The following is a 23,107-nucleotide window of genomic DNA, read 5'->3' as shown; positions in this document are numbered from 1 at the left end:
ATACACCTTGGGGGCACTGGCTAGCCTGACATCACAGAAGGTGAAAAGAACAAATTTAAATTCGTTCTAAGAAGGTGTTGTTTTATGTCTGGGTGATGCCAAAAATAAATACTAAAAGGAAAAAGTCAAATCATTGCTTTTGAGTACTGTGTGCTTAAAGTACCTGAATACCTTTATTTTTTAATTTTTTAAAGTAAGTATATTGTTAATATATACACAAGCCCAAGGGATATTGTCTATTGTTATTATCATTAAATTACACTTTCACTCAATGGTTATAGATTAGCATTTGTACATGGTCCCTGCAGGTCACAGTGTCAGGCTGCGTGTCACGTCAGTGTTTTGTAGGTAAACCTCCATCCTACTACAATCAGACGTAGAAGGTCCTTGACTGAACTCTCTCTCAACAGCTCAAGAGTTGCCATGGGTAGCAATATCCAAAGGGCACAAATGTTTGGAGTACACTTCAACAACTTCTCTGTGAGTTAAAACATTCCTGTGTTAGCAGAACTTTCATTGCAGTTGTTTGGAAAGATGGTGAGAGTTTCAGCTACCCCATGTACGTGTTTGCACTTTCCTGGTGTCAGCTATTTTTTAAAGAAGGGTCCAAGTCCCTAGAATCCTGTTGCCACAGATGAGGCAAAAAGAAATCACCACCTTCTCTCCCCATCAGTGAACACAGCTTTTGGTAACATTTCGCCCAAGAACAGGACATTGGCAACTCAACTGTTAAACTTGTCTGTGATTATTCTTCCTTGAGATCACTCTGATGTCACCAGTGTAATTTGAGCCCGGAGCTTTTGTTCAAGCTTTAAATAGCAGTCCCGGAATGATTTTGCTACAGACTCTCTGGAGAGCCTGGGAGCTGAATTCCCGAAGAGCCCACATCTATGAAAGCAAAGCCAAGCCATCAAGCCACCAGCATGTCCACCTCTCTGCGGGTCAGCCCGTCCATCCACGGCTACCACTTTGACACAGCCTCGCGTAAGAAAGCCGTGGGCAACATCTTTGAAAACATCGACCAGGAATCCCTGCAGAGGCTCTTCAGAAACTCTGGGGACAAGAAAGCCGAGGAGAGAGCCAAGATCATTCTTGCCATAGATCAAGACTTGGAGGAGAAAACACGAGCCCTGATGGCCCTGAAGAAGAGGACGAAAGACAAGCTTCTCCAGTTTCTGAAGCTGCGGAAATATTCCATCAAAGTTCACTGAGGACGAGAGAACGGATAAGGACGTTATCCGAGGATGGACACTTAAAGACCACGTGAGTTTGTGAGACCCTGACATGCAGCACCGTGCTGCTCCTTGCAGGCTTCTCCCCTGCCAGGGCTCGGGAGGCTGGAAAGGAACAGAGCAAACTGGTGACAAAGGGTCCGACCAATTTCAAGCCTGTGCTGTCACAGAGGAGAACTAAATGCTTTCAGCGAGGATTTGAAAATCCTCCTGGCGGGAAAGGACTGATACTGGTATCAGGAGAAGTGTCTGGACAGATGTAATGAGAACTGAAGCCGAGGAACACAGATGGCTAAGGACGAATTGCAGCCAGGGTCTCTATGCCAGGCCCTAGGACTGAAGTTCAACCTGAACTTTTTTTTTTTCCCTTAACCAAACTGGGAAGCGGGGAGGAGGGGGGAGGAGGGAGGGGGGAACAGGGAGAAAGAATACCATGCTCTATCGTTTACTGAATTTTTATTTTAATTTTCAAGATGTTTCCAAGTTTCAATGTTGTCTATTGGTATAGATTTTTAAAGATCAGTAACTGATTTTTTATTTGCATTTATTACAGTGCCTGAACTGTGTGCCACATGGGTGAGAGTACAAAGTCACGGAGCTGCCTTACCTTCAGCAGCTCAGTGACATCTACGCCACCTCCTGGTGTGCGCTGCGTTTTTATGCATTTCAGATTGGTTGCACAAAAGTGAGAATAATGGGTCCTTCAGAAACCCAAAGTACTGTGAAAGAATTTATATATTTTTAATCTTCTAACTGATGTCAAAGTATAATCTAATTAAATTTCTTACCGCTACTGCAGTGAGCATTAGGAAGTGAATATGATATACTAAATAGTTTATAAAGATGCTATGGTTTCTATAATTTATTATACATGACAAATGATATGCAACCATAATAAATTATTATAAACTTGACTGCTCTTGGTCTGTGATGATTAGAATCAAAGAAAAAATAAGATGGTAAATTATTAATATAAACTTCCATGAACTATTATAAACTTTCCTAAGGATTTTATTCTAAGAGTAAAAGGTCCTTTCAGACTAGCTTTACATTAATTGCCAAACTTTTTCAAACCAAATTCTTACATCAAATATTTAGAATGTTTCTTACCAACTTTAAAATATAAGGTATAGACACAAAAATTTATTGATTTTCAACATTGTTGTTTATGTATCCATTGAGGGTGAGTTTTAAGGGACTTTTGTCTCCATATTTTTGAAAATTTTCCTCTGTGGCTACAATAACTCTACACATTTGCACATTTATTTTCTCCCCAAACAATATATTTTGGGGTTAGAGTCTGAATTATGATTAAACCTCTGTGGGTTAGCAATGTTTATTTAATACAAACCAGTGTGGGAATAGCATTACAGTCTTTGCTTATTTCCTCATAAAATTACAATAAAACAGTTCTAAGAAGGCATACATCAATGCCTACTGCACTTTCCTATCAGATAAAAATAAAAATTTTTCTGGAAATGATGTGTTTCAGAAACATCTACAGAGGTTTTTGAAACTGCTGATCACAGTAAGACAAAACAAGGGAATGATCTAAAATCTTTTGGGAGTGTTGCAAGTCAGGATTTTAAATAATATACTTTTAAAAATGAAATTGGTCAAATCTACTTTCAAAAGTTAATTGATTTGTTCACTAAAGATAATATTAAAATCACTCTATTAAAAAGGAATGCTTTACATGAGAGCATCCATGACAACCAAATATGCAGAAGTGTGTGTGTGAGCATTTTTCTAGGAGCAGTATTTCTAATTTCCATCAGATTACAAAAACGACCATGTTACCAAAATCACTGAAGAACGAAGGAGGAAGGGCTTTGACAGGTGAGAGGCTCAGCTGGCGATGGTGCTTTGGGACTGCCGAAGTGAGGCTGTATAGAGGTCCCCTGCCCCATGACCCCGTGCCCCATTCTTGCCAACAGAGCTTGCTTAATGATCTCCCCGAAAGTCTTTGTCTCAGGTGCCCAGAATAAACTTCCTCCCTCTGACAGGGCCCTTCAGTGACACATCTGGAATCCCCAAAAGGCACTGACAAGCCGCTTGGGAAGGAAACTCAGCAACTTTGTCCTCCAGAATTCCTATTATGCTCCATGCTGCCAATGAAAATAGTGAACTTATTTTCTTTTCAAAGACTTCACACACATCTTGGGTGCTGAACATAGTTCAAAGGTTGAATTTATTTTACATGCTCATGACTAGGTACTGTGCCTCAGGTATTTTCAATAGAGCACAATATAAATCTTTACTTCTCACATTAACGTGCTAACTTAATTTTCTCTCAGTCTACGGTCATTATTTTCTGATTGCAAGGTCACTTCATGGAAAACGAATTGAAAGGCCATTGGGTTGTGATTTACAACAGTTTGGGGGACAATAACTCTTCCAGGACATTTTTAGACAAACGGCTGCTTTTTGCCTTCCTGCTGAACACAAGTGGGAATCAACGTGATTGTCCAAAGATGGTTTTTAACTGCATAAAACTTTTGTTACTTAATGTGAGGGAAAAGGAAACATCACTACAACAGGTAGGATTTGTTCAGTTCAGAAAGTCTTCTGTGGCACAGGGATAGCCAATGATATCTCGAGATATCTCCTTGGAATAGGAGAAATAAAAGCAGCAAAGGTGAAATAGCTCATTAATAATATTTGTATCATTAAGGTGATCATAGCAGCTTTTACTGAGTTTTGCTGCTTACCAGATGATTTTCTAAGCTGTTTTCATGCATTAGATCACTTAATTAGCACCGTGGCACACAGGCAGGTGTATGTCCACATATGTGTGTCCACATGTGCATATGTAAGTGGTGTAACAAAACTGATGTAACACGCCCAGTGACACACAGCTGATGAGGCCAGGACTCCAAATCCAGGAAGGCTTGCTCCAAAGCCTTGATTCCAAGCCACTAGATCAGGCTGCTTCTCTAAAAGAAACTAAGCGTCTCTTTTTCCCTTTAAAATGACAATTACTTATACACTAGTCAGTCAGAAAGACAGGAAGTCACGGCTTTTGAGAAAATCAGTTTGATCTGATCTCTGCCTACGTATTTGTCACTTGTGTTACAGGGAGGAGAGCTAAGTTTAGTCATTTTAATTGTATCAACTTTTCTTCGATGTAACCTTTCAAGTCGGCAGTTGTCAGTGAACGCTTTGGTCTCAGTTTGCTCACCGGGGAGATCAGCCACTGCAGATCCATTACTTCATTTCACCCAGTGCTCAGCACTTCCCCCAGCTGACATGCCTGGTCCACAGAAACAGAGGGCTTGTATCTGCAGCAGCCTCCGGGAGATGGGAAATACTGAGAAAGGGGCCCAGGACACATGCCCGCCGGATATTTTTTTCCCACCGTCACAGGGTAATCAGAGGCTGTGATGTTCCCTTGGCAAGCGTAATCAATAAACACATGATTAAGCCATGGTTTCAGAATTTCATGGCCTTTCAGGATTCCCCATCTTCCCTTCCAAATGTCACATCAGGGTTTCCCAGAAGGGCAAATAACTTAGTTGACTCCCTTTCTCACACCTAGGGAGTGGAACAGGGTTTGCACCTTACCCATTCATACAACAAAAATATAGCAAGCACCCATACGTGAGGGCCACGTTGGTCAGAATGGATCTCTAGACTTTTTGTCAGAGGAGCCAAAAAGCCAGAAACTAATTTAAAATTAATGTCTCTCTCACACACACACTAAATATTTACAGTCCTTCAGAGAACATGACTGTTAATTTTCCTGAGCTTTTGTTTCCTCAGCTGGAGACAGCAGAATTCTGATAAGCAGAAACCACCAGACTGGTTCTGGGGGTTTTTCCAACTCTGCCTTCAGCAAATTCCTTTTTAATTTCTGGATTTTTATCTGTAAGGGAAAAAACAGACCAGACTGGACGGTGTCTGTGAGCTCCTTTGGAACTCACATTCCATATGGAGGGGAACTAATAACTGAACCACCTGCAGGACAGGCCTCCTCCCCGGGCCTGTTGGCAGTCCATATGTGGCACGGACTTCTCTTGAATGGAATGAAAGCCTCATTTAACGTTTTGATTACTAATGGTTGCTGAAGGCAGCATGTGAGGGAAATAACTTTCTGTGGATCCATCTATGTTTTTTAATATCCTGCCTCTCTTTTGGTGGGTGTCCGTGGTAAGGCCGGCTGTTAGTACGACTGTCTCTTCCACATCCAAGCAGCGCCAGGCACTGAACAAGTCTCCACTGTGGGCGGAAACCATTATCACCAATGGCAGTTTTAGAAGTACAGGTTCCTTTCTCTGTCTGACTTATTTCACTTAGTTTAATACCTTCTAGGTCCATCCATGGTGTCACAAATGGTAAGATTTCATTCTTTTTTTATGGCCACATATATATGTGCCACCTCTTCTTTACCCGGTCACCTTTGCATTGCAGCAATTCATCTATTTACATTTTAAAGTAATTATTGATAGGTTTGTAGGGATAGCCATTTTATTAATTGTTCTGATTGCTTCTATAGTTCTTTCCTGTTCCCTTTTCATTCTTTCGCTCTTGTATATTGTAGGTTGATCACTTTCTATGCTGTCGTGTTTGGATTCCTATCTTTTCATTTCTTGCATATCTTTTGTAGACTTTTGGTTTGTGGTTACCATGTGCTTTGTATACAACAAGGTTTTACTTATATGTGCAATCTAAAAAACAAAGTAAATGAGCAAACAAGACAGAAACAAACTCATAGCTACAGAGAACAAGCTGATGGCCACCAGATGGGGAGGGGGTTATGAGGCTGGGTGTGAAAGATGAAGGGATGAAGAAGTACAGGTTGGTAGGTATGGAATAGTCACGGGGATGTAAAGCACAGCTTCAGGAATGCAGTCAATAAAACTGTAGTAACTGTGGACGGTGTCAGGGTGGTGTGAGGCTTAGGGGGCATCACTCCAAAACTTGTATAAAAGTCTAACCGCTATGTGGTATACCTGAAACTAATATAGTATCAAATGTCCACTGTAATTTAAAAATTAAAGCATTTTAAATACATAATAAATGATTTTTAAAAATAATAAAAATATATAGGTTCCTGACCCCAAACTCTCTCGGCATTGGGCCCCGTAATGGGCATTTTTACAAAGATCCACAGTTAACTGTGAAGAGCACTGGATGTTGGGAACAATTTCTTATGTTACAATTGTACCTTCTGTTGATTTCATGGCATTAGCTAGAGTTTTTCTTCCATATTAATTCTTTCATTAACTGAAAATCATACCCCAACAAGGACATATTTTAAAGATAGCATCATTTTTCTTGATTTTAATAATTGCAGTGTGTGCAGATTAATTACTTTTCACAGTATTTTTTTTCCTTCAATATCAGTCTGATATTTGTCTACCTTGATATATATGTTTTACCAGGAGAAAAGCTTCTGCCTCCTAACCACCGCCTTCTCTTCCACCCTCCTGTAAGTGGTCCATGTTTAGTATGTATGACTAGGTTTCATCACCTGGAAGGTCAAGGGGTTGTGGTGTCTCAGTGCTGTTCAGAAAGGCATCTTCTCCACTAACATTGTGCAACACATCTGGCTGTGCAGTTGTGTCCACATCTACTCTTACCAGAATCTCCGGAGGGCACTTTAGAATCCAGGCCCTTGGACTTGATGATTCAGAATTTCTGGGGCTGGTCACCTGCCCTAGAGTGTTCTTAAGCCACTCTTCAGGTGATATGGCTGTAACATCAGATCGAGAACCACTGACCCAGACTAATGTCACACATTGTGATCAGAGTGAGAATGTGGCTCATTTTAACTCCCCCATCTCCCCAGCCATCTCGCAGGCCTCAGTACATTTTTGACTACACACAATGTTGACCCAGGATGTGACTGGTACCTCATCCTGGAATATGTTATTCCTGTTCTCTCTCATCCAAATAATACCATTACATTGACTTTGCTCGTAAACATTATCTGCTCTAAGAAGTATTAACTAGTCACCATTAGCTAAATTCCCATAAGCCACATAACCTTAGCATCAAAATATGTTTTCCAAGTGAATGAATGGCCTTTCTTCCCATTACATACATCTACCACTTGCCTACAATCCTGGAGAATTCATTTCTTAGTCTTTCAAAAAGGAGGGCTTAGCACTGATCACTAACAATCAATTGTATAACTGGAACTTAATAAAACAAATTTCTTCCTAACAGCAAATGTCTTCCACTGAGATAATGTGGTTTTACTTTTAAAGAAGAACAGGAAGATTGCAATCAGGGATAAGGGGATGAGAAATGGGGAAAGACAATAACCACCGAAGGTGGTAGGGGCCTGAGGAAAAACATCTGCAACCCGATTTTTCTTAGCGCTGGTTTTGGCTGTTAGCTACAGAGTTGGATGTGTGTGTGGTAGATGGCAGAAAGATAAACAGGGCAGTGTGCGGGGCATGAGAGGAGCTGGATTAATCCTCCCTCAGCCATGTACTAGTAATGTGTATATTTTGGTAAATAATTTAGTCTCTCTGAGCCTTAACTTATTATCTATAACATAAGGATCATAATACCTGCTATATTAGTTTGTTAGGGCTGCCATAACAAAGTGCTACAGACTAGGTGGCTTAAACAACAGAAATTCATTTCCTCACAGTTCTAGAGACAAGATATTCAAGCCTGAGATGTTGGCAATATTGGTTTCTCCTGAAGCTCCTCTCTTTGCCTTGAAGGTGGCTGTGATTTTACTGTGTTTTCACATGGCCTTCTGTCTCTGCACCTCAGTCTCTTCATTTGATGAGGACAATAGTCAGATTGGATTGGGGCCCCCTCATGGCCTTATTTTCCCTCAATTACTTCATTGAAGGCCCTATTTCCGATTACAGTCACATTCTGAGATACTGGGGGTCAGGGTTTAACATACGGATTTAAAGGGGGTACAGTTCAGCTCAGAGCAACTTCATACTTATTTCTCTTGATTGTTGTAAGCATAATATAAGGTGATGTTTTGAGAAAAGTGAGAAGTTAGGTACCTAGAAAAGAAAGATTCTTCAAGATGCTTCAAGACAGGGTTGGTGCTTTGTTCGTGGTAGAGCATTAAAGAGCATCCTTCACAGTGCTAACTCTATGGGGTAGGTACGTCACAAGTGTTTGTTGACTGTGCACATAACACTCCACACAAACATAAGGTATTTGTTTGATGTATTAATTTATGAACTTCTGAAATCAACAAGTGATCATCTGCATCCTTTTTGTCTCCTCAGATCTCAGTGGAGGGCTCAGTCGGCAGTGGCCTCTATGGGTTAAATAACTACACCACGGCAGGAGCCATGGTTCACGTGGAAAGAGTCACGTTGGGAAGGCATCGTACCATGGTGCGCTTCTGCCACTGAGCACTTTGTTTTCATTACACATGAATGGCTTCCAAATGTTCAGTGGAAGTGAGTAAGGTCTCCGAACATCTATGAACTGAATTGCTGATGGCTTCTAGTTCTGTTTTTCTTTTTTAAATTTTTTTATTGTTGTTCAAGTACAGTTGTCTCCATTCCCTCCCCCCATCACTCTTTTTCTTGACATAATTTGTGTATCTCTGCCTATGGATCTGAGACAGAAAAGTATTGTTTTCTCCTGTTCTCCTGCCAGCTTTAGTCATAGTGTAACCAGTCACTGCCACGACTTAGGTGTTTCATGTGGGTGAGTGTGAAGAGGGGAGGGCGTGGCAGAGGGGAGGTTTACAAACTCCAAGTGATATACAAAATGGGGGCGGGGGGAAGGCTGTGCTGATCCCCAGAGAAATTCTATACGTCTTACCTTATCTACCAAGAATTTCAGGAAGAATGGAACAGGCTTAGAGAGTGGTATAATCTGTGCTTCAGAAGTGTGGGAACCTTTGTGGAATAAAGCCTTGCAACATGTTTTTAGAAACCAAATGTCATTGGCTATTGTCTGATTTCACCTGGAAAAGAAAACAACTAAATGTGTGGCATACCAACAGGTAAGACCATACTGCCCTGGCTGGTGTGGCTCAGTGGGCTCAGTGCCAGCCTTTCCGGTCACTGGTTCCATTCCTTGTCAGGGCACATGGCTGGGTTGTGGGCCAGGTCCCCAGCTGGGGGCCTGTGAGAGGCAACCAATTGATGTTTCTCTCACACATTGGTGTTTCTCTCCCTTTCTTTCTCCCTCTGTCACAAGCGCACATTTGTGATAGAGTCTTTCCTACAAGTCAGCCAGGCAACTGCTTGGCTAGCTGCCTGGCACCAAGGAATAGACAAGAATCACACACAGGAACCATGCTCTTCACTCAGATTTTATTGAATGTAGTTTCACTGAAAGTAGAACATCAGCATACATTAATATCCTACTCACACTCTAACACAATCCAAGAGAAATATTAACACACACGCAGAGCAATCAGTGAGAGATAATGAACCCGAGTCCCAGATTCTCAGTCTTTGGTTCAAGGAAACAGCAGGGGCAGACAAGGGAATTGTCAGCATCTTACCAGGAAGGATCTCTGGAAGCAGGTGGGCAGCAGGGCAGGCAAAGTCCTCAGTCCAGCAGGGCTGAGCCTCTGGCAGCCAATGCCTAGGGAGACCAGTGTGGCATGGAGCAGCACTCTGGTGTGTGGAGACTGGTTGTCTCAGCAGTGGTCTGGAACCTGCTTCAGTTACACCTTGAAAGTGGTGTGTACTGTACCCTTCTGGGTCTTTTGATAGATGTCTTGTCACCCTTGATGGCAAGTGGACAATTTGCCCAGGAGCCTATGGATGGTATAGGGCTGTTGTGCTTGACATCCCTGCTGGCCAGTGTGGACTTTCCCCAGGAGCGTGTCTATGGGTGGTTCCGCTCTGCACACATGGCTGTTCTGATCACATGTGCAGGTATCTTACATGTGCCTCCTTGCCAGATGTGTCTGCTCTGACTTAGGTGGTTTCCCTCTTGAACCAAAGTGTCATGGCTGACTGACAGCCATTTTGGTTGACATGAGTAACTCCACTTTGTTTTATATACCTTATGCTATCTTAATCGAACCAATGCCATTTTATTGGTCCTGTTCTCCACACCTTCCCTTTCCCTCTCTCCGAAAATAAAAAAAATAAATCTTTTTTTAAAAAGGCCACATAAATGATTGAACAATCATTTAATGAAATAAATTGACTATAATCAGTTAGCCAAGCAACAGTGGTACAATATGTAGTCAAAATAACAATGTGAACATCTGATTTTTAAGTTTAAATTGATCGTGGCCACATTGAGTAGGTATGAACTAGCATTGTCTTTTTATTCTGCATACATTCAGATGTGAAAATATCTACATCATCACCTTGCTTAAGGGATCACAAGGTCATGCTGTACTTCCAGGATTTCCTAATCCAGCATGTGGATTCTTCATTATCCTCCCAAAATGTCAGGACTGGGTTCCTCTATCCTATTGATTGCTTTTCACACCTATTTTCAGTGAACATTTATTCTTTTATAGCTTTTTCTTATTATTTTGAAAATGATATAAAAAAAACTGAACAGTGTTTCTCTTTCAATTTTAAAAACTCAATGTTGCTGTCAGATAGGAATGTAAAATTTCTAGACCACTAAGACAGAGCTGGCTCCCTGGGCAGGACGGTGAGATGCTGGAGGCATTGCCACTCAAAACTCCGCTCTGTAGCTAAGAAAGACCAGAAACTCAATACCCTGGGCATCAAGGCTGAGAGACTTACAAAGACTCACTTAATCAAATTCACAGTCTGCAGTGCAAATAAGGACCACTGATTTATATGCTCACTAGAACAATTTAACTACCAAGCACAAGGGCAAACTCTCTAAGTGAGAGCAAAAGGGAGGCCGTGGCTTGAGGAGGATTTCATCCCAGCGTCGGCAGGGTTTAAAGAGCTGGCCTCACAGCAGAGGCCTCATATCCACTGTCCACTGCAACATAGGGCTTTTGCTGCCTAAAAATCCCTCCAAATACTTAGTAACTCAAAATGACAACTGCTCTACTTAGTTCATGAGTTGGTGGGGGTAGCTTGAGGGCTTACCTGGCCTGGGCCAAGTCAGCGGGCCTCTGTTGGGTTTTCTCATGCATCGGTGCTCAGCCGTCAGGTCACCTGGTGGCTAGAGGATGTAAGAGGGCCTCACTCACAGGTCTGGTGATGACAGGCTGTTGACCGGGACATCTTGATTATCCTCCACAGTTTTTTGCAATCTACCGTATTAGCACTTAGGAACTCTCACCATGACAGTGCTACATAAGCATTGATCAAGTTCTACCTTTCTGTCTCCCTTAAGTGTACACACCATGCTCACCGTCCACCCTCTCTGGAACATCATCCTACCCTGAACAGGGTACAGTGTAAGAAACTACACTTTACTTTATTAATGATAGTCGCACTTCAGGACAGCTTCCTTGAGATCAAATGCAGGTTAATCCATTTATTCATTTAGGAATACTTTTTTTTTTTAACTTACTCCCATAGCTGGTTAACTTGGTTCAGAAGACCCAGACATTCACGTAGAATTTTGGTTCACAAAACTAGTCATTCACTCAGGAATACTTCTTCACTGACTTCCATGGCTAGTGATTGTCCTCCATGAGGTATGAATTTAACCAATGTCATACTCAGAACATCACTGTTGTTTTGCTGGAATTTCTTGATGGTGTAGGAAGGGCAGAGATTTCACTATTATCCCCAGTAGATGGGTATAAGCAGAATTCTGAGAAATCTTAACTGTTCTAACCACAATCTTTTATTCCTTAGGAAATATACAAGTACATGTCACTGAACATTTGAGCTAGTTCCTCTCATTAAAAACTACAGTTTGGAAAGAGTATAAATTTAACTGCTAAAAATGCCCTGTTCCCTGGGTTAGTGGATATTGAGAGACATTAGCCTGAAGGAGACAGACTGACTCAGAGAAAAGAATTAATGGAAGCACATGGCTCCTGCAAAGAGGAAATGCTTTGATAGGCCTTTTCCTCTTTTTGTTACCAGGAGAGCCTTGACAATAGACTCCACCTCGAGCAGCTGCTCTCTCCCCCTGTGATGATCACAGCACATTTTCCTTGTCAGACTTGGAGTCTGCACCAGGGAGTGCTCAGGAAGGGACACGCACAATGTCGGGGACCTGCCCTTGAGCCTCCAAGCTGCGTGATGGGTGGAGACATCACCCTTAAGACACACACGAAGCCCTTTGGCACACGCTTCAGGAAGGCCATCTGCTTCTGTTGTTCCTCTGACCTTTTGTTAGAACCCACCCAAAACTGGAAAGAAATGACCGAATAAAATGAAGCCTAAGGCAGTTTTAGACCCTGTTCCTTGCCAAAGCCAGTCAAGTTAGCAAACTTTACATTAGCACCTAGCATGTGCCAACTGTTACGCCCTATACTGGTAGTGGAGGGAGAATTAATATCATTTTCCAGTGCCTACACAGTATTGCGCACTAAATAGGATGCTGAATAATTTCATTTAATTTTTTCAATATTTTTGTAAGGCAAGTTTTATTATCTCCAGTTTATAGACGAGGAAACTGAGGCTCCAGGAGGTTCACCAACTTTTCCAATATTACTCTAACCTCATAAGAATGTAGGAAAGTACAAAACAAGAATTCTGCCTCAATTTCACATTTGATTTGATTTTATCCCTGAGGTATCCCTCGCTCTGTGCTTAACAGTCTTGATTCCCCACTCTTGTATTCAGTGCCTGAGAGGCTCCATAAAATTTTGGGAAGCAGGAGACCTGGTTCTAGCCCCATTCCGATGTGCACCATGGGAAAAGTAACTTAACTTATTGGGTTTTACCATTCTTGATAACATTGAGGCACTGAGACAAAATGAGACTATGGCTTTTCTAAGTCTTCAATTTATAGCTGTGTTATGAAATGTGATATGAATTTTACACCTATTAAGATGTCCACTATAACAAAACAAAAACAGAAACAGAAAATAACAGGGATTGGCCAGGATGTGGGGACATTGGAACCCTCGTGTGTTTCTAGTGGGAAGGTCAAATGGTGCAGCCACTGAGGAAAACAGAACAGCGGCGCCTCAGAAAAGTAAGCATATGATTACCGAGTGATCCGTCAATTCCACTTGTGGGTACGTACCCCCGAAATCGCAAGTAGGAAGGTTAACATGTATTCATATATCCGTATTCATATTTGTGTTATACACAATAGCCAAAAGGTAGAAACACTCAAAAGCCCATCAGTGGATGAGTGGATAAACAAAATGTGATCTATGCATACAGTTGAATATTATTCAGTCTTAAAAGGGAAGGGAATTCTGACAAGTGCTACAACACGAATGAGCCTTGAAGATCGTATGAGTCCACTTATATGAGGTACCTAGAGTTGTCACACTCACAGGGACTGGGCCGGAGAGGAGGGAGCAGTGGGGAGTTATTTTTTAATAAATGGGTATAGACTTTCAGTTTGGAGAGATGGAGAAGTTTTGGAGATAGATGGTGGTAATAACTGCTCAACAATGTAACTATACTTTATGCTACTGAATTGTACACTTTAAAATGGTTAAAATGAGCCCTGGCTGGCGTAGCTCAGTGGATTGAGTGCGGGCTGCGAACCAAAGTGTTGCAGGTTCAATTTCCAGTCAGGGTACATGTCTGGGTTGCAGGCCATGACCCCCAGCAACTGCACATTGATGTTTCTCTCTCTCTCTATCTTGTTCCCTTCCCTCTCTAAAAAAAATAAATAAAATCTTAAAAAATGTTTAAAATGTTAACTTTTACATAATGGATATTTTATTACAATAAAATATGAGGAGTTAAAAATGAGGTTTGGATTTTGCAACAAAATATAAGGATATTCACCCCTCCTGAAACATTAGAATCACTATTCAACTTCCAAATTATTTTTAAGGACTTTCCAAATGTTGCTGACTTCACAGGCCTAATGACTAAGGAAGGGGCTCTCTTGCAATATCAGGCACAGTGTATAAGATGAGTAGAAGTTATTTTGATGAATGATGGAAAAGAGACAATTTCAAAAAATGGGGCTATTCCGTGACAAGATCCTGTATTGGGCAAAGCATAGCTTGTTCAAGGAAATGGGAACAGGCTGCTATGGGTGGACCCCAGAGACCTGGGGGAAGAATAGCATGTGCTAGAAATGCTGACAGGGCTGGATCACGTAAGCCGTGCTGCAGAGTTCGCATTGTGTTATAATGCAGAGAGGCCCATAGAATACTTTCAGGCTGGAGAATGGCAGCATTATGGTTTGAAAAGTTGAGCCGACAACATTTTGTGAAAAGGGTCAGTGGGTAGTAGTAGCATAAAAGTGTTTATCTTTTTGGTGGCTATTGTAATTGTCTAAATTAGAGTATGTGAGAGTGGGAATGGACAGAAATCATTGGATTTTAGAGATAATTTGGGGGGAACTATCAGCAGCCTTTGAGGATGTATTCTTTTACTCCTTTATTATTTGATCAGTCATTTTCCCCTGGTCGGCAGTCACCCTACCTGGGCCTCTGTCATCACCCACAAGAGTATCTCATTGTTGAGGGAGTTCACTGCCTTCAGCTCTTGCCCTTCAATGTTTCCTTTGTATTATGGCTAGATTTAGCTTTCTAAAACTCACTCTACACACATAACTTTTTGTCTCAAAACTTTCAAAGTCTACCCACTGCCTACAGCATCAAGGCCAACTTCCTTAGCCTGGCATTCAAAGTGCTCTGTGATTCAATCCCTCTTAATGTATTTACCTCATCATCTTAACATGGACTCAATCAAAAAAATATTTCTTAAGCTACATTTCAGGCCAGATTAATTACTACCAGCCAGTTGTTATAAAGCATTTCTCTTACTATACTTTCACTCATTCTGTCTTCATGGATGCCCTCACTCTTATCTTACATGCAATTATCTCTTATCCTGGGTCAGAACTTATTTCTTAAGAAGCTTTTGGTGAGCCTTTAACTTATATTAAACATACCAAGCTATTGTATCTACCACCTATGGTCATGTTCTGCCAGTAATCTTGGCATATGTCAATGGAAGTGGAAATCTTATTTTCTGTTGAGAAGATACTCAGTACAGAGTTTGTTGCTGATTATGTAATCAATAATCACATACTCCATTCAGAGCATAGGATGCACTTGGGGCCTGGAGATGCTGAGAAGCAGTAAAGGAGAAAATGCTCAGGCACTGGAAAGGGAAGGTAGAAAACACCTGACATTAGTAACTAATTATTGAGTAAATAAATTATTGACAACATTTTTAGCTGCAGTATTGAACTGTAAGTAATTTGGGAATAAGCTATGGCCTCATTCTTAATGATTGCATAGCTGTAACTTAGTTCAGTTCAATCATTTCTTGAAAACCTGGTTCAGGAGATGTGAAGGCAAATAGTTTCTGCTTTAAAATATTAGTGATGCATGGGAGAAGAGTGGGAGAAGGCCAGACACAGACATAAATCATTATGCATAGGGCAGTAAAGTACAACAAAAGAAAAATACATGTGGTAGCAATAACCTCAGAAGAAGGAGTGATTAATTCTGCTTAGGATAATACTTATTGATTGACTAGAATTTGTGTGTCCCAGTTTGATAGAGGATTACTACTTTGATTTCACTACAACTATTTTTGTTTGACTCAAAAGGTCAGATTTATTCAAATAAATATTTGATCTAAACCTAAAAGCAAAGATCTTGAGTTTTGCACCATTGGAGCCCTTCAGAAAGTAACATCAATTGCACTAACCTTTTTATCCTCCTCTGTGCTCTGGCTGCACTGGCCCAAGCAGTAAAAAGAGACCCACACTTTTCATCCTCTGTGTTCTAACCCTGTGCTTCTCAAACTTCAATGTGCATATAAATCACCTGGGAATCTCCTTAAAATGCAAGACTCAGGAAGTCTGTGGTAAAGTATGAGATTCTGCTTTATCAACAAGCTCCCAGATGATGCCAAGGTCACTGTTGCCTCCCTGAAATGCGCCTGACCCCACTTACTCAAATCCTTGACATCATTTATGGGCCGAGTCAAATGTCTGCTACATGAAGGTAGTTCCTGAACTTCCAGGTTGTACATCAGTGCTTTTTTTTCTTCACTTGCTGGCAGGTATTTTGTTACGAGTCTTGTCCCCCATTATTTCCCGATTGTTTTCTTCCTGAGGGAAGGACTTGGTCTATTTCATCAGAACTCCAGGATGATGTCTGTTATGAAATTGGGCCTCAGTAAATATTGGCTCAGTTTGAATTTGAATTGAACTTAAAATATGGCTGCATGCGGAGTAGATATGTTCATGTTTGTGTGTCTGTGTGTGTGTGTAACCTGTCTGATGTAGGTAGACCAGATCATAAGCCAAGAGTGAACCATGTCACTTCAGTCTTGTGTCACCACAATTTATATAAAGCATGGATTACAGTTATCAGGGTGGGAACAGCCACCTAGAATATAAACTTAGTGAAGGCAAGATACTTTTTTCTTGTAGGTCGCTGGTCCTCAGAGCCTATACTTGTGCCTTCTGCATAGTAAATAATTGTTGAATGTTAAATGAACAAAGAACAATGGTATTAAATTTTAATTCTGTGGATAATCACAATGTTACCTCCTAGATGTATATAGTAATTAAAGCTATGTTAAGATGATTTTTCTGGAATAAAGTAAAAATGAACAAATTCTATTCTGGACATTTGCACTTAAGAAGGGCAAAAAATAACCTGAGAATCCTCTCCTATAGTAAATACACATTATTGTTTTCACTCAGTGTATTTTCCTGCATAGCAGCAAAACTAAATCTAAGACACTTTTGTATGAATTGTCTTTTTCCCTGAAATACCAAACTGTTTTAGATCAACAAGAAGCTTTGATTTTTTTACTATTAAATATCAAAACTTATTGCAAACATAAAAGCTTTTCTTGCCTCTCCCTTCAATTTTGCTGATGAGGAAGATTGTGCAGCCTAACTCGGTACCAAAATAGCTCTGTTTTGCTGACCATTATCATCTTCACAGGGCAGGACAATGATAATGAACTTCGAACACAGGAAGTTTACCATTTCACAATATTAAAATAGAATTTCTTATTACAAAAATACTATTCTACAGAGGAAAGTCACTAGAATTTTTATTTTCTTAAATGTGTTGGCATTACTGTGCTTTATTAGTATATTAAGGTGCACTTCAAACTTAGAAAATATTGCTTCCTTATATATTTTTACTTGAATGATTTTTAAAATTGTTCAAAAAATTTCAGTGTATATTAAACACTTTGGTGACTATGTGTTAGCTGAAACCAGTGTTACAAATAATAAACTTTTAGGACTCCACGTTTTCTTTCAAGAATTAAGTGGTAATAATTATTTTTAAATGTTGAATGAAGAGTAGAGGTATGAGTTGGGGAAAATATTTGCTAAGTACCTACTGTAAGAGTGGCTCTGTAGAAATGAATCTCATTTCATTCTAACAGTCATTGCAGGTTCTACTGTCATTCCCATGTCACAAGCGACTTGAGCAAGGTCTCACATAGCACTGGAGGTGAAAATCTGACTTGTCATCCTATCTCCAAGCCCACATACTTTTCTCTGCACCAGGGTGCCTTTAGAAAGCCACCGTCTATTTTTTTAAATGTTATGTCTCTGTGTAAAAAGTGTAACATGCAAGGATGTCTGTATCTTAGATAACATAACTTCGTCTTGTTAATTCCTCCAATAAACATTCAGTGGTCCTGTTCTATGTCATTGGCCATGTGCTAACTGTTAAGAATAAAGATAAAATACAGCGCTGTTAGGAGTGAAAGATAATTCAAAGACAAATGTAATCTGAACTTGCCAACATTTCACCACTGTTGAGTCACGAATGTGATTTTCGGGATTCGCACTAAAACCTGTTATTCGATCAACAGAATGGCACACTTCATTCCAATCATTTTAACTTAATATTTTAGAAAGGAAGACATTTCCACATTATCTCTCAACATCACTATTGTACTGGGTGTGCACAATAAACAGCTCCTCCTGGCTAAATGGAAGCTGGAAAGCCCCCGAGAACACTGTGCTCAGAGCAGACCTGGACCCCTCAGGAGCCTGCGCTGTGAGTTTCCATCCTGGTGCTGTCACTCCCTAGTTCTGTGGCACTGGGCAAGTCATTTAAGCTACAGCTTCACTGTCTTCATTTGAATAAGGGAGAGAATTTCACCTCTTTCAGGGGCTCATTTTTCAATAAGGAGCTAGAGTGATTGTTAAATAATTTTCCCTCTCCCTGCTACCAGTCTCTTCATCCTGACCTGAAGTGGAAGGCATTGGGACAGAAACAACCATCATTTCAGGTTCCAAGTGCTTCAATTTTCATCTTTTATTATGATGAAAATTTCTTCTGAATGAAATTGTTCTGTATTGTTACCATAGCCCTAGGGGTGGCTTACAGGCAGTTTATTGGCGTGTAAAATATTTTTCAGAGAACCTCTCTTTGGCACACTGTTCTAGTCCGTCTCAAACTGACTCACCAATTCCAACTTCAAGGGCTTCCTTGAGAAATGCACTTGAATGATGGAGGTCCCTCTGCAACATAGGACTGACATCACAGAGCCAACTCAACCTGCTCAAGACTGAGATTCTTCCCCACAAGTCTGGTACTGCGCTCAAGGCGCTTCCAGAGCTAACAGGAAATGATTCAAGACCAGGGTTAGCCAAAACCAGTGTGGTCGTTTCCTCTGGGCATAATATGATCAAGAGCTTGCATCATAAACCTTCCCAGAATAGCCTACTCCGTGATTAAACATGCTCCAAAAATTGCGAGGTAAGGGATCTCTTTTGCGTGGTGTACTTTTGTAATCTCTGCCTAAGGACAAGCAGTACCTGGGAGTGTAAACACTCCACTTTTCTACACCTTCCTGCTATGTTTAAAAGAGGTAGATTCAATTCAATTTAACTAACATGTATGTAGCCAGATACTATGCTAGGTCATGGGTATAAAGTGACATGAAATAGATTTGTATCGCCTTTCAGTTGTATTTGCAGGAACAAATATTAGTCACAAACATAAACAAATATATAATTTCAGACTACGGTAGGTCTCAAGTGCAGGGTGCTATGAGTGAGACTATCAGATAAGACCTAATTGATATTGGTGTGTACTGATAATGGGACTTCCAGTGAGAAACCTGAAGGGTGTCTCAGGCAGGCCAGGAACGAGAGGAAAAGGCAGAAGGGCCTGGGTGTGCGAAGGCCCTGAGGCAAGAGAAGTAGCTTGGTGGCTTGGAGGTGGAGAAGGCAAACCTGGTGTCTGGGGTGGAGCTCATCCTATCTGGACTTTACTTTTAGAGGAAAGTCAAGTCAGTGAACTCTTTCAAAGAGAAGGGTGGCAAAATAGATCCATATTTTTAAAAGCTCACCATGGTTGTTGTGTGGAAGTAGATGGGATAAGAGACAAGAGTGAATGTTGAGAAAAATAAGGAAAATGTGGTGATGAGCTTCAAGGGAAGCCTTATCCAATGATGTGGAAAAGACAAAAAAATAAGGAAGTGGCTAAAAGTGAAAAAATGGGAAAAGAAATCTGTCACAGAGAAGCTGTGCACAAGATTCTTGGGACACAGCAAAAAATGTCAGCAGGGCATGAAGCCAGAGAGCAGCCTCGGTGACGAGTTGCAGCAGTTGTAGGACAGGCATGGCGAGGTGCTTTGCAGGCTGATTGTTTGTGGGCCTCCGACTTTCTTTTAAAGATCCAGAACTGATCCCCCCATTCTCTTCCAAACACCTACTGCCACCCTGATCCAATAGAAATGTATCTGGCTCATGCAACAATGCTAGCCCCCATCCCCTGAATTGCTGTCCAGTTCCCTGTGGACCTGACCCCTGTCACCATGTACAATGTGGTCAAGCAATAACACGCTGATGTTTTCCAATGCCCAGAAGTACATGCGTTGACAGTGGGGCTTTGGGAAGGAGTAGCCATGTGTGAATAGTAGGGACACCACATTGTTCCTTACAGATGAATGAATATGCCTCTTTGGTCGCTCATGGAGAGAGCTGCTCTTACTGAGGAACACTGTGCCCTTTGAATGTGATTAGTGAGACACCAGTGACTCTATTCTTTAAAGGTCTCCCAATGACCATATTTGGCCTTCGGGAACTTGGTAGAAACATTTCTTATGAGTCACTCCATTTGCCTCATTTTCTATCATTAGTTGCTATAGAAACAACACAGCCCAGCCCAAGGGTTCAGAATTCCTGACGTTTGTCTCCAACTTACCCATAGTTTACACAGCAAACAAGTTTGCTTACTTTGTTAATCTTTAGCTACTTCCTGCCTTGTTCAAATTGGAAGCTGAAGAAGTCAATACTGCCGAAAGCCCAGGCTGCTTTTTATGTGAATCAAAATAATAGACAACCCTTTGTGTTCTGCCCTGAGGATGGTATAGATATTGAGAAGAATTTTAAATTACTTCCTAGATTATCTGATTGCTAGATCAAAGCTTCTCCCTGGTGAACAAACTGTACACATATGAAAGGAATTTAAGAATTCTTTACACTGTCTTTTTTGGGTTCTTCCCAATCTCCTGGCACAATCTCCAGTCAAATCTTAATAGCCATTAGGTTTACTTTTGGAAGGATGCACTTTAGAGAGATTCTTGACAGATTTTTGCTACTTGAAATTCTTTGATGATATCTACATCATCAAAGAATTTGATCTTTGAAACTCTAACATAAGAGAGTTTTATGTTCATGGCGCACCTGGTTAATTGAAGACCAATGGTATGCTCTGTGGCTTCTTCAACAAGAGATTTTAACTAGACAGACCTGGATTTATAAAATAGCAATACTAATATCTATACTAAATTTTGTTATAAACACTAAGAGTTAAATGAGCCAATTACTAAGAACATTTCCTCATACATAGTAGACACTCAGTATTAATTTTCCTTTTCATTAGACTAGCTGCTTTGTGGCCGTTTTGCTGCTTAACTTCCAATTTGGGCAGGATGAATGGTGAATTATTAGGTAGAGAATGTGGAATAATAAGAAAAAGTTCATTAAGTGGGGGAACCTGAATGCCAGTCAGGTGGTCCATCTAACTTTAGCTAAATGATTTAATGTGGGCAAATGACTTGACTTCCATGAGCTGTGGTCATACACTGGGAGGGCTGCAGCAAATAATCCTGAAGCCAGCCATTTTGACCAGTATAAAGGAAGAGACATGCATAATACTGCCCTGATGAATTTACATTTATTCTTCAAAAACTGCACAAAAGGGGGAGGACAATGGGAGGTGGAGAGGGGATAAGCATGAAGTGACAGATACATTTGATAAAGTAGACAGAATTCAAATTATAATTCAATTTTCACATCATCTACAGCTCATGCATGCTAACGAGTCACATGAAAAATAATAAGTTCAGAGACTACTTCTGGCAAGATGGAGGAATAGGTGGACGTACCGTACCTCCTCGTACAACCAAGATTAGAAAACCAATAATTTACAACAATAATTTACTATCAGAATAACACCCAGATCCGGCAGAGGATTTATCTGAATGGAAGTCGGGCAGCCAAGAAGTTGAAGTAGACGCGTTCATCCGGACTGGTAGGAGAAGACGAGCCAGGCGGGCGCGGGGCTGGCTCGGGTCGGTGGTGCGTGGAGGTTGGGGGAAGGTTTGGCGTGAAATCGGTGCAAAAGCCATCCGGGGGCGCAAGAAGGCAGCGGTGATCCCTGAGTACGCAAGCTGCGGCTGGCAGACCCAGAGGGGTAGCGATTGTGGACCAGGGCAGAACTCGTGGCCCGGAAGCCCAGACAAGGGTCTGCGTCCAGGGGAACGGAACTACCGCCATTGTTTTCTCCTGCCCCGCACCCGCACCCGCTCCCGCCCCGCCCCGCCCCCACTTATAACGTCACAATCTAGCGACTGGGGTGCCCAGCCCCAGTGAGCACCTAAGGCTCCGCCCCCCACCGTAACAAGAGCAACCAGACCGGAAAAAAAAAAGGAGAGACGGGGGGGAAAAAAATATGTTTTCAACAGAGCAGATCAGTCCCCCAGGACTCATCCTTTTGAGCGACCAAGAATTAGCCAATCTATCAGATGCACAGTTCAAAACACTGGTGATCAGAAAGCTCACGGAACTGGTTGATTTTGGACGAAATTTAGATGAAAGAATGCAGATTACCATAAAACAGATGCAGGAAGACACGCGGAGGAGAGCCAATAGTGAAAGGAAGGAATATGAGTCTCAAAACAATACAGTGGACCAGAAGGAAGATAGAATCAACCAAGCAGGAAAGCATGATGAAATAAGAATTCAAAAAATTGAGGAAAAGATTAAGAGCATCCAAGACACCTTTAAACGTTCCAATATCCGAATTATAGGGGTACCAGAATCGGAAGGGGAAAAGCAACAGATTGAGCATGTATTTGAACAAATAATAAAGGAGAACTTCCCCAATCTGGCAAAGGGAACAGTCTTCCAAGAAATCCAAGAAGCTCAGAGAGCCCCAAAGAAGTTGGACCCAAGAAGAAACACACCAAGGCACATCATCATTACATTAGCCAAGGTCAAAACGAAGGAGAGAATCCTAGAAGCAGCAAGAGGTAAGGGGACAGTAACCTACAAAGGAGTTCCCATCAGACTGTCAGCTGATTTCTCCAAAGAGACCTTACAGGCAAGAAGGGGCTGGAAAGAAATATTCCAAGTCATGAAAGACAAGGACCTACATCCCAGATTGCTCTATCCAGCAAAGCTCTCATTTAGAATGGAAGGACAGATAAAGTGCTTCTCAGATAAGGTCAAGTTAAAGGAGTTCATCATCACCAAGCCCTTATTTTATGAAATGCTAAAGGGACTTATCTAAGAAAAGATAAAGAAAAGACATGTATAGTAAAAGGACAGCAAACTCACAAATATTAACAACCACACCTAAAGCAAAACCAAAAGAAACTAAGTAAACAATTAGAACAGGAACAGAACCACAGAAATGGAGGGCACATGGAGGG

The 23,107-nt window shown here is 41.2% G+C and overlaps 1 protein-coding gene across 1 annotated transcript; it reads left to right on the top strand.

The window, feature by feature from the left end:
* Positions 1-821: 821 nt before the first annotated feature.
* TCIM (transcriptional and immune response regulator) lies at positions 822-2,146 on the top strand. Its single transcript, XM_036011576.1, has one exon. It carries the CDS (start codon positions 891-893, stop codon positions 1,209-1,211), a length of 321 nt encoding a protein of 106 aa, XP_035867469.1. The 5' UTR covers positions 822-890; the 3' UTR covers positions 1,212-2,146.
* The last annotated feature ends 20,961 nt before the right edge of the window (positions 2,147-23,107 follow it).

This window comes from Phyllostomus discolor, chromosome 11 (genome assembly GCF_004126475.2).
Source record: "Phyllostomus discolor isolate MPI-MPIP mPhyDis1 chromosome 11, mPhyDis1.pri.v3, whole genome shotgun sequence".
Classification (NCBI taxonomy): Eukaryota; Metazoa; Chordata; class Mammalia; order Chiroptera; family Phyllostomidae; genus Phyllostomus; species Phyllostomus discolor.
The sequence above is the reverse complement of the archived record's forward strand: the minus strand, read 5'-3'. Positions and strand labels throughout refer to the sequence as shown.

What these genes read in the sequence shown, in the direction of transcription:
- TCIM (XM_036011576.1), top strand. Translation starts at nt 891, where the DNA reads ATGAAAGCAAAGCCAAGCCATCAAGCCACCAGCATGTCCACCTCTCTG.